The following is a 16,317-nucleotide window of genomic DNA, read 5'->3' as shown; positions in this document are numbered from 1 at the left end:
AGTGCATAACTGATATTGAGAGAGTAATGTAACCCTTGGTATTGCAAATAATAATTGACAGCAGTAATGCACATAGGTAACAAACAGCCATCAATATTGCTCGCAATTTACACACCGGGAGCTTGTGGTTTTCTCCATAAAGTTTTTGAATGACTGAAAAATTAATTCTCCCCACATGCGTTCTTTTTTTTTCGGTCATATCACCATCCGAATTAAATGCACAACTGGGCTGTATCGCTGGTGTGTGTAGACTCATCAAATTGAGGTGAGAAACACTCGCAGTCTGCAAAGTCTCTCTGAAGCTGCTGTGTCAAATCCTCGGCCATTAATTCACAGCGCTGTGTAACTGTACTTCTTGACAGCTGAAGAACTTTGATCGATGATATTTCTAGTTTGCTTTTAAAGCATGACCCGTACAAGAAGAGATCTCAGACTGGCCATCCTGTACGTCAATCAGGTGGCATAGATTTGAATTGGCTTTTCAGAGATTCATTCATTCAATCATTCCTTTATTTTCCTGCAGCTTAATCTGAAAAAAAAAAAATCGCGATCTACCTGCACCACCTTTACGCTCTACTGGTCGATCGTGATCGACGTATTGGGCACCCCCCCACTATATGTACTTTCCCTTAAAAATAGTATAGCAACCTCCTGTGCATCTTTTGTGCCCTCCAGGTTAGGAACCAATGATTTCACCCATAGTTAGTGAAAGGAAGTATTAATTAAAGCAGCATTAAATAGTAATGTGATTGTGTAATTGTGTGTGATGGGTATAAATCTGTTAAATCAGCATCTTTCTGACACTATCAATTAAGTCTGTCCACTACAAGCTTCACAAAAGCAGCACGATTGCATGGCTCACGTTGGACTAGTCCATACTTAATGAGCTGCGTCCAAACTCTGCAAGCTCTTCCTATGCAAGCAATAACAACATCCAGTTTTACAAAAAAGTAATCACATTTATTTCAATCCATCATACATGATCACCATATATTAATTCTAACCACTTACTTTGATTTTCACATCACATGATCTCATGCATCACTGATGCCCTCTGATATACATCCCTCTAGCCTCTGGGTATATCCGATACACCATAAAGGAAAGACATTTGTGCTACAGAATGTAGGCATGGCTTGGCCAGTCCTGGCTCCTTGGTAGTTGTCATTGTCTCTCTGTCTGCCCCAGAAATCACAGTTGTAAGAGAGTCTCTGAATCCAATTTCTAAAACTTAGTCCAGGTTACTGTGCGTCTCTGTGCCGGTCCAAGCTGTGGCCTGCGAGCTCACTCCAGGCAGCGCCCGCACCTCTAGCCAATGGTGACACCGAAGCCACACTGGAACTTGTTCTTGCGATGGTTGAGGAAAGCCCCTAAGGCCAGTGTAAGAGGCAGCGGCAGCAGTTTCTTTTCAAGAGTTGCCCCAACCACCCAATTACTGTCAACGGTACCTGCGGAAAGAGATGATGAAAACTTTAATTTCCATTTAAGAACATAATCTACATTCATTTTGTAATGTGCACATAAATAGTCACTTAATTTCAGTGGCAGAATTAGTTCTAAATCATTATCAATATCACAGTATATAAATATTTTGTAACATGTAATACTACTGCATTCAAAATTTCACTTAAGTACATCAAGTACAAGCATTAAAATACACTTCAAGAAAGACAACTAACAGTACTATATACATTACATCACTGGATTACAATTACAATGCAATCATGTGTCAATATAAATGACCATGACATTAAAAGGTGGAGATAATTTATGCTTTTTAAATTGCTAATATATCAACATGTATTGGTTAGTTGGTCTTTTAGTCCATCTTAATCTGAAAAGTAACTAAAGCTCTCAAATAAATCCACTGAAGTGAAACGCATACATTTCCCCTGATGGACTTTAGGTATAAAAAAAGGAGCACAACATGGAATCACTCAATTAAAGTACCTGACCTGCAGTACCGCAGTAAATGTAATTATAAACTTTTAACCTCTGTTTAATTCATGTAGCTACATTTATTCACCTTTAAAGAGCAAGTTAGCTTTGGGAAGGTCCAACTGGTAACCGAAGGAAGTTGTGGTCTCTTGCATCCTCGTGCTGGCTTCAAACTCAACTCCTATCTGCAACTGTAATAAAAGACAGAAGTTAAAAAGGACAAATTCACATTTCTTCGAGACCCTGCCAATTCATAGTTTTCACATGACGTCACACTCCAAGGGGAACGTCCCCCTTGCTTGCACTAACAGACATGGAGGCGAGCCTGGGCTTTGCTTCTACAGAGTTCGGTCCAAAGAAGAAAACCCAGAGAGAAGGAGATTTTAGATTTGTGCCGTAAGATGTACCTAAACAATGGCAGCCGTCCAAATACACAAATATTTGCAGCAAACACTTCATCAAAGTTAAGCTCAAATAAACACAAGTACATACTTTTATGAATCATTATATTTTTTACCATAAATCACATCTGTTTGCAATAGTTTTGACATGGTTTGTTGTCGTGTATCAAGGCGACCAACTGCAGCGGTCTTAATGAATTAAAGTTAGCTAGTTAGCTGAGGAGTTTGCCGCAAATAAACTCAAAATGCAATGATTTGGAAACCCCTTTACACCTGCCCAACACTTGCAGTTTATCTCCATATCGTTCCTTTTCTACGGGTGACAGGTGATCTAAAATCACTGCTAGGGGAAATTTTCCAGCTTTTGCTGTCTCTCTACAGGAAGTCTGGTGTTAGCCACTGTCTTGGTCTAGTGTTTTGCCCTCAAGGTCAGAACGTGGGTCACATGACTGAAATCTATGAATATGAGCATGGAAAGAATTTTGTTGTTGTCGTTACTTTTCTCCTGTCCATATAAAGAGTGGGGACTCTCAGGTCGACTTTCCGAAGTTCAGCTGTAGCAAATACGAGGCTCCTTTAAAATCATCCTTTAAACTAGTGTGCAGATTTTGTACCAAAACCACGTAAATGCATCCATACACAATGTTACTAGTGTTATGTACCTGATCATTGGCTTTGTGATAGTATGTAGCATGAGCTCCTGCGCCTCCCAAGGTCAATGTAGCTACGTAGTTGTCACCTGTCACACATATAACAAAACAGTGAGATGGAATAAGGAACCACTTTATCTAAGAGACAGTAAATTAACAACTGATGTGTACATATCTTATGACAAAGTGAACAAAGCAAGTTTGTAAAGTCTGAATTTAAGCATGTAGATTTTACCTGTGTACCTGCCCAAGAGGGAGGTGACTGTTCCTTCCTCCCCTGGTCTCTTGTGGTATACAAGCTCACCACCCAGAGCCAGTGCTGGTGTGATAGACTGGAGATAATGGGTCACCAAAATGCCTGAGAGAAAGTGGTAAAAGAGCTTCCATTATATATACACAGTGTGATCAGCTTATCATATCCCTTCTTTCAAATCTTTTAAAAGTAACAGTTTACAAAACATTCAGGTTGCTGCTTATCTCTGTCAGCTGAGTCTGACCATAGCTGTCAACGGTGAAAAATTACAAACATTGCTGAAAGTTGGTCGTTTCACCGGTTGCTAATTAACTAAGTCTGTGTGTAACTTAACACTAAGTCCAAGTGAAGCTGTCGGGTTTAAGCCTTCTTTGCGGGCAGTTTGTGCTCAGCCAGCTATTGGTTGAGAAGGAAAAATTATTACAATGTAAAACTACTGTACAACCACATCGTTAATGTAGTTCCAACAACTCAAGCAGAGTGATACATCTTCTCTCTAATTGATTACATCACATCAGTTTCAGGAATTGCATTCTCCCAGTTAAATTTTCATTCAATATCAATAATTTAAGTTTACAACCTTAATATTTTTCAGGCTGCTTGTGAAAAAAACAGGGTTTTGTCAGATTTAGTGGAGCTACAGCTTTTATTTCAATGAGTGACATAAATATTCAACATTCAGGTAGACCTTTTGTACCAGGTTGGACTCAGGATCAACGGATACTCTATAATAAAAGGCCTTGGAACAGGGCCAAAAATTGATCAGGATATCCTCACTTATTAATATTGTTGATATTGATATTAACCAGATCACCCAAATGTGAAGAAATTGTTGCATATTCCATTACTATTACTGTTGTTACTTTCAGCCACTTGCTTTACTTGTTATGAGGGTTTAGTCACAAGCTAAACAAAACCATCAGTGCAGTTTTGTGAAAATAATTTCATTGTACATGTGTATAGTGATAATAAAGGAATATTCTATTCTATAAATCATACCAGATCCAACAAGTATGTCTGGATTTCCGAACGTTACAGCAGAGGTGAAGTCTTCACCACGATACTCCATGTCACACTGCCAATTCACAAACTTGTGCTGCTGAGTCTGCAACGCACAAAAAGTGGAATAAAGAAATTACAAAATAAAACTACAACCTTGTCAGTGACACTCACAGTAAAAGCAGAAAAAACATATAACATCTGAAAGGCTGTTCCATCTACATAGCTACTTACCTGGATGGCTATTTTGGAGCGTACAGCAGATGTTAGCTGGTGGATGATCTGGGCATTCAGACTGCCAGTATTGTCCATATCTCCAACCATAACTGGAAACGACTAGGGGGAACAAAACACACTGTCTTCAGCTTTCAGCCCATGTGGATAACATTTGAAAACTTAAAATTTGTATTACAAAGAAGCTAAGAGCTAATCACTTCCTGACTATCAGTGTAAATGTTGTTAAGTTGTATTCATCAGTTGCGTGTATGCACCTTGTGGGCAAAGCATAAAACTGAAGTATGTTAGTATATTAGATTTGAACCTTGACAAAAAAAAAAGAAGAACATATTCAAACTTCTACCATGATCAAGAAGATTTACAACCCGAAGTTTAAAAATGTCAACTTCAGTTTTGGAGTTTGTCAAAATGATATGAAAATGATCATTACCTCTGCTGGTCCAGTCTGTTTACTGCCTACATAGGTGGAACCAAACCGATAACCAGATTCACCGAGGGTACTGAGGGTTACAGTATGGCTGACCTGGAAGTGGTTACTCAGGCCTTTGTTGACCACTAACCGTACCCCTTCCATCTGCAGAGGGAACACCTCTGTAACAAAAAGGCAAAAAAAAGGGATCAATGTAGCTCAACTTTTAACAGTCACTAAACCACATGCCACTATTAAAATTATTCCATGATTATTACAACACCATAACTATTGCATGAGAGTTGAACACAAGTGAAGAATGAACTACATCGGTGGTGAACTGTCAGAGATTTGCATCAAGTAATGTAACAGATTTCTTTACCTTTACATTTGCGGTGGCACTCCTCATATGTGCCCGGGTTTGGGAGCGAGGACTCTGAATCTGCTGTGTCTGATCCAGATGCTGGAGGGACGGAAGACACTGAGGGCATAGTGAACCCTGGAGGGACAGACACCAACCCTGGGACCCCCTGACTGCCTCCAGCCGCAGCTGGGGCAGGACTGGGGGAGGCGGCAGCCAACACACTGCCCATACTCTGAGCCTGTAACAGACTAGGAAAGAGATGAGTGTCAGTGGATGAATAATTCATTCAAGTAATTAATTATACCAATGCAATATTATCACTATGCTGCGGGCTACTGGCTGTGTAACGAGTCTCTGAAGGGGTGCACGTCAAAATTGGTGGTGTCATTTAAAACAGGTCGACTTGCATGACTTGCAAGGTCTGATAGAAGGGCATTAGTATTCAACGTAGCATAGAAATGCCCACTTTTCTAACGGTACAGCTAATGCACTTAGGCTCAGTTAGCTTACTCGCAAGCATTCAGCTTAGCTACCAGTATCTTAGCTAGCTACAGTGAGTGATCTGTCCCACTGTCCCAACAGTAACAGTAGGATGGTTGTAGCTAAGGCCCAGTGTGGTCAGACTCTCGACATATATATAACAGATCACAATACAAGCAGGTAACCATCAGAGATACTGAAGCGCAATGTGTGTTATGTTGCTACTGGAAATTAGCCAGAAGCCGGCACAACTATGCGCCAGCTGTAACATTATTAAACCTGGGGCTAATGGAAGCTAGCAGGATTGGTTGGTTGGTCGGTCGGTTGGTTGGTTAGCTGGGTGGCTAGGTAGCCATGTGGAGTCGACCACGAGATCTTCAGGTCGTTATATGGAAAACACGATGATTAGAAATACGACCAAAGACGACCTGACACCATCAACTATCATTTTCTTATAAAAGTAGTCATGCAATATGATGGTTTAGGTACTCACGTTTACGGTTTGGGCCCGGAGGTAGTTCAACACCGGTAAAGTTCACGACAACGTCCGTGACCGTAGTTTGACAACCGCCCGCCTACTTCCAGTGAGACGTTCACGGATTGGCTAATGTACATCAAACTTTAAACGCCATTGGCTGGAATTACCTGCTGGGACATCCCGCTCCTGATGACGTGTGACGGGGTTCATTCGCTTACCATTCGTTTCATTCAATCTCCTACTGAATGACATTCCAAGGGTACACCTATTTCTGGGGCCGAAGCGTATGCTTATAACTTTAAAATTACATACATAGATTAAATAAATAAAGCTTAGTATGCGTGTGCATTTTGTGGACATTTAAAAGCTGAAAGGGCCATCTACACCAACTACATTAAACAAATGGTATAATTTAGAGGTTTTGAAAGTCATGAATTACACTAGTTAATATCGCGGATGCAGGAACTAGAGCTGCTGAGGGGGCTGATGCACCACCCTCAAACGACGCTATGACATATGCCGAATTTACAAGACGGCCCAAATAATTACGAATCTGTCAGAAACAGCGCTGCACAAAGTTTATAAAGTTTCTCCTAACTGAACAACTCATAAAATACAGGGATTTTATAGAGGAGTCTGCGGTATTTCTCTCTTCACTGCTTTCTGTTTTTGACTATAGTTTGTTGTGGCTACTCTGACCAGTAATATGTTGGTGATCAGATTTGTCTGTGTAGCAATGCAAAAATGTAGTCACCCACCATTTACTATGGCGTCATTATATAGACTGACCATTCAGCACTCCAACTGTGGCTAACTTCAAATGCCCCTGGGTTGTATTATTAGTGAACGAGATTGTTTAGAGATGCAGGACTTTGGGGGAATTCCACTGTTTTTCCCACTTTCACAGTCAGAAAGTAAAAAAAGCCTCAGTACAGAACTTTGTATGCATTTGGTGTAGTCTGACATTATGTCAAACAGCAGTATTCTATAAAAATCTAGGCACACGAATGTGACATAATCATGGTCCCATACATATCCAGGAACCGAGAACATTTAAATGCAATTATAGGGAGATGAAAGAGTATGTTTCACCTTTAAAAAAAAAAAAAAAACAGTATACTTCATAAGATTCTATATCAAATTTCATGCAGATAAGAACTGCAATATTAGTGGTTCCAAATGGTTTCCTGTCTCACCAAGCAATAACATTAAGTCAACTGGATAAGAATTAGGTGGAAAACCTAAATCCAGAACATGAACCCAAATAAAAAGGGTACAACTGTTGCGCTGACTAATACCCTTAGCTGCACTTTTTTTACAAAAAGTATGACCTACTTAATGTACACATTAAAAAACACATAAGCAAGTCATTTGGACTTTATTTTGTTTGAGGCGCTGGCATTGACACTTAAAAGAAAATTCTTGCCTGTCTGTCTACTTAAAAGAACCTGGTCATCGAGTAATGAGTGTATTCCTTTCTCCAGACTGCAGTGGTGTGACAAAATGGTACCAGTTTACAAACCCACTCGGAAAATGTTCAGATGTTTTTGCTATCACACGACATGTAGTCATTCAAGTGTCACCTGTAATGAGGCCAAATAATTGGGGAACCAAAATCTATCAAAAAGGGCGCTCCAGAGTCAGACATGAAGAGAGTTAAGGCTAATGAATACTTCAGATGCTTTAGAAGAGGGCACACTCAGTGGTCCCTTCTCTGCTGGTGCATGGCAGTTATGTAATGTGTTATGTTTTAAATTTGAGACATACATCTCTTCTGATAATGTGGTCAGACAAGCACACCAAGGCTGTAATACATTCAGAGACCAAGAGCAGTTGTAGCTGGTCATACTTACAATATCTCATAAGACTAATGCATCAGTTACAAATAAGGAAAACTTAACATCTCAGACTGTCACTGTTTTACAACTGAATAACTAACAGGTTAATTGGATGCCATTTTAGGTACAACACAAAGATGGGACAAGAGCCTGGGTTATGTAGAGGTTTGACATTAGACTAAGGCACTTTGGAGGTAAGCAGGGACACAAACTACATTAACATGACTAAACAAGTTGATCAGTTTGAGGCAATGTTAACCAACCCCCCCGCTCATCCTGTCATGTTAATTACCGACAACCTCAAGACCTGACCTGAATTGGCTTGCTATGGCTTTAAAAGGAACAAGAAATACGGACTTGATATCAAATATTAAACAGTGCATTCACAAAATGCACTAGTGTCACTGATCGTATACCGGCATCTTTAAACCTCGTATTTTCGCAGTAAACACTTTAATACAAAATAGACTAGCAAGTTCCTTATCAGCAACACTGTGTCTGGTGATCTGTGCTAGAGCACCACGGTCATTTTGGTGTCTAAAGCCATTCGTATTCTGACGTAACTCTACTCTTCCAACTTTGGCTCCCTTTTGAAGGATTTTAATTTGGTGGGAAAACAGAATTACTGGCCACAAATAAACCTTCACCCAGTTGCCCCATTATTAGGTAGCCCTGCACATTGATGCAAAATATCTAATAAGCCACTTAATGCATATAAACCATGCAGACATGGTCCAAACAGGTCAGTTGTTCAGACCAAACATTAGAATTGGGAAGAAACGTGACCTAAGTGACTTAAAACTGTGGAATGATTGTTCGAGCAGCGGGAGGGCAATAGTAACAAATAACCACTTGAACAGCGGATGGAAAAAAAACTGAGGCTGGTGAGATGGGCTCACCAAAACTTCAGATCATTGGAAAAATGTAGCTTAGTCTTGCAAATCTTGATTCTCACAGATCGTATGGTCAGAATTGGGTGTAAACAACTTGTATCCATGAACATTTTAGGCTGGTGGTAGCAGTGTCAAGTTATTCCTATCTTTTTGGCACATTTCAGGCCACTTAATACAAACTGATGATTATTCAAGAGTGAGAGTCTTTTCGTCGGCAACCATGTCACCAGATCTCAATCCAACAGAAAATATTTGAGACGAGTTTTAACAAAATCAGCAGCAACTGCAGGACATTATCATGTCAACATAAATCAGCCTGTCTAAGGAATGTTTCCTGGACCTTGTTGAATCCCCCTAAATCTCCAGCAATTTATTCCAGTATTAAAATGGTGTTTCTAATAAAGTAGCAACTGAATGTAGATTTGTTTTTGTTTTCTGTTAAAGCATCTGCTTAAAAGGCATGTTAACAGGATGTGACCATGGCCATAATAAGGTCATTTGCAGAGCAGATACATGAGTTGGGTTTGTTTCTCCAAGTCTAACTTTGGTTTCACATTTTCATTCCAACAGCGTAGTACAAATACCATTAATCACAGTATACATCTTTTGAGAGTTGCCAAGTTAAGTGATAGTTTCATCAGTAGACCATACCACATGTATATGACCATTACCGACAGCACGGCAGAAAGTAAAGTTGATTAGTAAAAGTGTGATTTTCACTTGGGAAGATAGCAGTTTAGTAGCATATGCACATACAGAACTGGAGATGGCTTTAAACTCAAACAGGAAATGACAAGATATCTCAATTAGACCATTTTGGTGGCAAAGTGGGGAACAGAAATTTTCACTTGGAATCTTGTGTGATGCATCAAAAGTATTGTGTGACAAATGCCAGGCGCCAAGTTTCACCTGAAAAACAAACCACAAAAGCCAAGTTAGACCTTCTGATAACCACCAAGTGAATGAGTCACAGATTTAGCAAACCGGCAGGAGACAGCTGGTTGTTTGCGCTGATCAGCTCTGTACAAATCTATGTTGACTGCTGTTGTGCAGCCCGAGGACAACGGTTAACCCTTCACCCTTAAATCCTTGAAACTTACGTTAATCTGCTTGATGAAAGAGGATATTATCCATTAGCAAGGTTGCTAGTATTCGCTCTCCTTCAAGCAGGAGTGCCAAGACCAGTATTATGAATAGACTGGGTACAAACTACACACACTTTTATAAATTCAATTATTCACCTTGGTACTAAATAATGAACTTGTAACCTATATATTTTCTAGTGAATATTTATGTGCATAAAGGCACTAGGCAGTTCCATGACTGGCAATATAAAGCTGGGTCAGGTAAAGAACTAGAACTCACCCCTTCATCCTTTAGTCAAGAACTTGTAAAAAAAATGCTCATAACCATTTGCCATAGCACCAAGAGTCAGATTTTAAATAGCTTCTTTTGTCCAACCAAAAGTCTATAACTTCTCTATATCTATTGTCATGAATGACAAAAAAACAGTAAATCATTACATTTAATATGCTGAAACAAGCAAAAGTTTTATTACGTTTGTTTGAAAAATTACTGAAACGACTAAATCATCTCAACAACTGGCAGTTATTTTCTTTTTAAATCAACAAATCACTTAATCATTACAGGTGTAGTGACCTGTGTAGACAGGGTGTTAAGCAGGGTAAAGAAAGCCCCTGATCTAAAGATGCTTTAACTCAGTTTACAAAAAACACTTGATCTTAAACTGTTTTTTTCCCAGTCATGGCTGTTTTTGAGCTGTTTGAAGAACTGACCATTCATTCAGACTGTTCACAGTTCCTTGATTTTGGCTCCACCTTCGATGCCATCATCATCCTCATCATCATCTGGGTCAACAGAGTGAAACTCTGCCACATACAGGCTCTTATCGATGCTGCCTGGGATGGGCTTAATTTCAGTAACCAGTTGATCCTCGATGTTCTTCAGGTTGTAGCGGTCATCACAGGTTATCAGATTGATGGCCAGACCCAGGTGACCAAAACGCCCTAAGGAAGAAGATACATAACGTAGGTATTATGTCCTGTCATGAAGTTGACCTGGGTATGGTGGCTGTTACCTAAAAAGGTATTGATGAAAGTCTCACCTGATCTGCCGATGCGGTGCAGGTAGGTCTCTGCGCTTTTGGGGAAGTCAAAATTGATGACCACATTCACAGCCTGGATGTCGATTCCCCTCGTGAAAAGGTCTATGAAAAAAATTAACAATACTAAGCTGACTGGCCATGCATGATTTAAGATCCCACTTCATTTTCTAAAATGCACAACCCTCTTCACCTACCTGTGCAGACCAGGTTTCTGCACAATCCATTCCTGAAGTCGTGGAACACGCGGTTCCTGTATTCCTGCATCATTTTTGCATGAATGTAGAAGCAAGAATAGCCCAGTTGGGTGATTTTCTTGGCCAGAAGCTCAACTCTCTGGGTGGAGTTACAGAAGATGATCGACTGATTGATCTGAAGCTGTAATAGAAAGATAGATTTATGATTATTGCTACCTTTAAGAATAAAACATTTTTTACACTCCATCTCGGGTATCCTATGGGTTCACCATAGCTAGTTTATGCTAGGGTGGCCAAACGGTAGCTTGCAGGCTACATGCACCTCTTTGGTTCTTTGCCTGAATATACTACATATGGATATACTTTTCTTAATCTGTTGTCTTTGAATCAAGTTCTTTATGTATTGTATGTAATCATTGCCTTTATAATAAGAGCCAATTTCTTGAATTGACAGAACATCATTTTTGTTCCATTCATTCAAAATAATTCTAAATAATTCCCATCACTAAAAGTAACCATATATGCAGTTTTACAGAGCCACCTTTTTATGATGATCCAGTACTTTGGTGTCACACTCTGTATGAATAAAATCTCTGAACCTAAAAAAGGGCAGCCGGTTATAGAGTTAATCTCTGAAATTATGCATCTTTTTAAGCCTCTCGGTATCCAACTGGTAGGCACTGAACACTCACCCTGGAAAAGAGTGTGTTGAGACAGTGGACCTTCTGTCTTTCAGTCACATAGGCATAGTACTGAGTGATGCCCTTCAACGTCAGCTCCTCCATCAGGTTGATCTCGTAAGGCTTCTTCAGGTGCTTGCTCTGGACAAGACATTCAAGGTGCATCATCAAGTGAAAACAAGATTCTTGAATTTTTCCCCCTTCAGAGAATTAATTCGCTGTTTTGAGTTCTCACCATGAATTTTTGCACACTGATGGGGAAAGTGGCAGAGTAAAGCAGGATCTGACGTTCCTTTGGAAAGAAGCTGATGATATCTTCAATTATGACCACAAAGTCCTGGGACAGCAGTTTATCTGCCTGGAGAGACATTTAAAAGTAAGGCATTTAAAAAAAAAAAAAAACAGTCAACCATATTAAAAAGTGGATTCTGAGATTAAGAGTCAAACCCACCTCATCCATCACTATCATTTGGGCCCTCTCCACTTTTGCCACACCCTTCTTGATCAGGTCCAGTATCCTGCCTGGTGTAGCAATCACTACATGCACTATCAAGAGAGGAGGAGGTACAAACAGCACATCAGTAACATTATGCTAATGCTTAACTGTGGTCAACATGTGTTTGTTGACCACATTAACACTTAACCTTCAAGGAATTGAAAAGGGCTGTTTCCATAAAGAAGATTGTAGTTAACAGCATTACAAGTACCTGTCTCATCAAGACGCATTATGTCGTCCCTCAAGTTGGTGCCACCTGTGGTAGCCATGACCTTGACCCCTCCGAGGTGCTTGCTGATCTGAATGCTGATTTGGCTCACCTGTAGGGCCAACTCTCTTGTTGGCACCAATACTATGGCTGGAATGAGACAAAAATGGCAAGGGCTGATGAAATGCAAGGGTTGGTGGGATGCACGGGGAATATTATATAGAGTGATGCTCACTACTACATTTCAGTTCCTTTTCCACAAACAGTAGAAAGAAATGGGTATGAAGTAGAAAAGTTCAGTGGTCATGGATTATAGTTTGTTGAACAAAAAAAAAAAAAAAAAACTCCATAAACATCAATATAATTTTTAAGTACAACAATCAAAAAAAGCCGTTCAGAGATGTATATCTGTCAAATTACGACTGTTCCAAAAACAACACCATCTGGCTGAAGCAGCATTACTCACCTTGGATGAAATCCTTTTTCAGGTCTATTCTTTCCAGGAGAGGGATGAGGTAGGCTCCACTTTTCCCTGTGCCATTCTTTGCCCGAGCCAGGATATCTCTGCCTGATAGAGCGATGGGGATGCTTTCCTCCTTTAGGCAGACAGACAACTCCAATTAGTACAATGAGCAAGACACACAGACACACGATGGGATCCTGTGGCTGGTTGTGGAATGCTGCAAAACAAGCCCCGGTAGCATTTCTAGATGCCAGATAAAATGGTTGGTTGGCAGTACAACCAAATGGGGAAAACTACATAATTTTGTTGACTGGAATCCTGAACTGAAATAAAGCAATGATAATTCCTTTCATAAATTCAGCAGCCTCGAGGTGTTTCATAAAGAATTCCAAATCAAGCTCGCCTCACTATCAAGAGTGCACTCAGCTCTCATGGATTCATTTACCTGGATAGGGGAGGGTTTCTCCCATCCCATTTCAAAGATCCCCATTAGAAGTTCCCGCTTCAGGCAGTAGTCTTCAAATTCATTTCCCTTGGTTGATGTCACATCCTGGTAGACCAGAGCAGAAAAATTAGATAACTGTTCAAGACGATCCTAAGTCCTTGTTGATATGACAGCATTAACAGCCAAACCATATTTAGTGAATCCTTATTAATTTAAAAGAATATGGATTTATAAACAGTAAATCTGAATAATTACATTGGCTATAATTAAGTCAACTTACCGAAGTTCTCATTCGGGTATCTTTTGGAGGAAGCTCCAGGCACTTCTTCCAGTCATCGCCAAACCTTTGTGAAGGTTAAGAATTAACACTGTCAAGTCTCAATAAATATAGCATTTTTAAAGCGACTTTGAAATATACTGAACCACAAAAATCAAGGGTCTTCCACCTCCAAACTCTTTTTCATGTATATTAAATCAGAGCCTGGGAACCTAGTCCCTGAAGGAGCTAGCAATTATTGTTTACCTTTACAGGAAATGGAATGTCCAAAAATTTGTGTTAAACTTTTTTTTGCAAGAAATACCTGATAGAAGCTTTTTCCTGTTGTAAGGGATACAATTTGTATTTATATTTTGATTTCTGTGTCCAGTCCAAGTACTGACACTGCAGAAGTGATTAACGGATACAAAATCTAACTTTGATCTAAATTTCTTTCAATGCAGAAGTGACAGAATGTATGGAACCAGTTTCTTACTTGATGCCCCCACTGCTTTGAGGAATGCTGGACATTCTCATGGGGCCACTGGGCTGTTGGGCAGGTGCAAGGAGTCCTGGCAGTTGCCCAGCTGGCTTAGTCTGTCCTCTGAACTGCCCATTTGCTGGTTTATTCAATCCAATCATTGGCGCTGGGTTCGCTGTCCTTGCTGTAGCCATGAGATCAACGTCTCAACGGTGTTTTATATTTGCGTCTTTTTCTTGCAACTGTTTTGATTAATGCACCTGTGTGTAAAAAAACCAAACCCTAAAAGCTGAAAAAATACAACTTTTTCTCTGTCTTTCCTTTCTTAAGAATGTATTGTGTCCACAATCGGACGCTCAGACCTCTTGAAAAGAAGAAGTCTGTGTATGAATTCTGTCTATTTACAAGACCACTCTCCAAAAAGGGAGAAAGTAACATTCATATGAATAAATAAATCAAACATGTGACCAAAGAAAACCTCTCATTTTCTTTCAAAAGTTTTGTCAAGAGTCCTTTGATCCTCACTGTAATGATGATCCAGAAATGTTGTTGTGTTCTTCAAATATCTTTGCTTGGCTTTTTAAGTCCCAGTGCTAGGTTTATACATTCAAAATGGCGAGAAGCAAGAAGCAATATGATCTGCTTGGTCACGTCTCAGACTTATATAAATTGTTCCTTGGACATTGAAAGTCTTCAAATGTCTTTGCTGGGGCTTAATACTGGCTCAGAAAAATCACTCCAGAAATCATGGACAGCCCACTTTAAATGTCTGTGGTTCACTTGTTCCAGTTTCCTTTACTTCTGCAGCAACAGTTGAGATGGCAGGCTGCAAAGTGCTTTGGGGATTCCAAGTCCAACAAACAATCCAGGTTACCTGCCAGGCAACAAACAATCGTGGATTCTTACATTTTAGGGCATTAACAAGGAAACCAATAAACAAAAAACATAGTCAGCGACATAAACCACCGTTAATCAAAATCACTGAAGAGCAAAAACATACTTTAAGGTGTGTACACCTTTAACAAACTGAAAACACAAACACAAGCATATTCAGCTAACCATAAAATGTCAGCAACAACAAAACAAGTTTTATAAGTAAAAACACGTTTCCCCAAGTAGCTTTGAGTCAACAATGTGCAATTAGTAAAAACAAAAAACAAAAAATACCGAGTTAAATGCTAAAATTGACAAGAAATAGCGATTACAACCTGCCAGTGTGGCTTTGTTGTGATCCCACGGGTGAGCGCTAGCTTAACCAAATGCTAACTTATGCTAACGTAATAGCGTTTGGACGCTCAACTCGACAACTTAAGTTACGTTGAAAGTTAACCACTGGACATTTAACTTTTTAGACAATACACAGTAAAATCAATGATGGGCACACCATCCAGTCGGTACTCTTTTACGATCACTTCATTTTCACTAATCGACGGGAAAGTTAGCTACAGAGAAGTCAATTAGCATGTCTAGAAGCTGCGTTAAAAACTTTGTGCATAGCAACGTGGCTCTACCAATCCGGCTAACGTTAGCAAGTGGCTAAACGGTTCGGTCTTATGTGCGTTTCTGACGTAGATGCATTTTCAGACGGTTAACCGAGAGGCGTTCTTCACAAAGCAGCCTTTTCTGTGTCTTCACGCTTCTCAGATGTTAGTTCAAAACTTTTATTCAGTCCGACCAAACGACCAAGCTAGCATGCTAGTGTTAGCTTAGCCAGTGCGTGCTAACATCAACGGATACGCTGATCAATATGCTAGAGAAATGGCTATTTACCCAATCGGAGTAAGATGCTACATTGGCTTTGCTACATCCACCCACAGTGTTCCTCGTTGTGTCGTTGCTCAGTGTTATATCGGCAGTTTCATTAAGTTTGGTAAATACTCGCTGTTTCCAGAATCCACCGAGTTGTCGCTCTTTTGTCTCTTCTTTCAGAATCTCGGAAATTCAACATGGCCGCGCGTTCGTTTTTGGGCTGGCTGTTTGCGCCCGAGGACCTCCTACTGACCAATCACAACCCTGCTTTCAAATTCCC

At 40.0% G+C, this 16,317-nt stretch overlaps 2 protein-coding genes across 2 annotated transcripts; both read right to left on the bottom strand.

The window, feature by feature from the left end:
- Positions 1-938: 938 nt before the first annotated feature.
- Positions 939-6,356, bottom strand: tomm40 (translocase of outer mitochondrial membrane 40 homolog (yeast)). The gene is made up of 9 exons (XM_030392555.1): positions 6,225-6,356; positions 5,270-5,499; positions 4,909-5,069; positions 4,476-4,577; positions 4,242-4,347; positions 3,225-3,347; positions 3,002-3,078; positions 2,027-2,129; positions 939-1,448 (listed from the first exon to the last, which is right to left on the bottom strand). Exons 2-9 carry the CDS (start codon positions 5,478-5,480, stop codon positions 1,309-1,311), a joined length of 1,023 nt encoding a protein of 340 aa, XP_030248415.1. The 5' UTR covers positions 5,481-5,499; positions 6,225-6,356; the 3' UTR covers positions 939-1,308.
- A 1,215-nt stretch (positions 6,357-7,571) lies between these two features.
- Positions 7,572-16,253, bottom strand: ddx61 (DEAD (Asp-Glu-Ala-Asp) box helicase 61). Its single transcript, XM_030392554.1, has 13 exons — positions 16,059-16,253; positions 14,304-15,162; positions 13,832-13,895; positions 13,552-13,656; positions 13,110-13,239; positions 12,647-12,793; positions 12,391-12,485; positions 12,175-12,297; positions 11,952-12,080; positions 11,260-11,440; positions 11,066-11,167; positions 10,737-10,967; positions 7,572-9,849 (listed from the first exon to the last, which is right to left on the bottom strand). Exons 2-12 carry the CDS (start codon positions 14,480-14,482, stop codon positions 10,753-10,755), a joined length of 1,470 nt encoding a protein of 489 aa, XP_030248414.1. The 5' UTR covers positions 14,483-15,162; positions 16,059-16,253; the 3' UTR covers positions 7,572-9,849; positions 10,737-10,752.
- Between the last annotated feature and the right edge of the window lie 64 nt (positions 16,254-16,317).

Source organism: Sparus aurata, chromosome 17 (genome assembly GCF_900880675.1).
Source record: "Sparus aurata chromosome 17, fSpaAur1.1, whole genome shotgun sequence".
Taxonomy (NCBI): domain Eukaryota; kingdom Metazoa; phylum Chordata; class Actinopteri; order Spariformes; family Sparidae; genus Sparus; species Sparus aurata.
The sequence above is the reverse complement of the archived record's forward strand: the minus strand, read 5'-3'. Positions and strand labels throughout refer to the sequence as shown.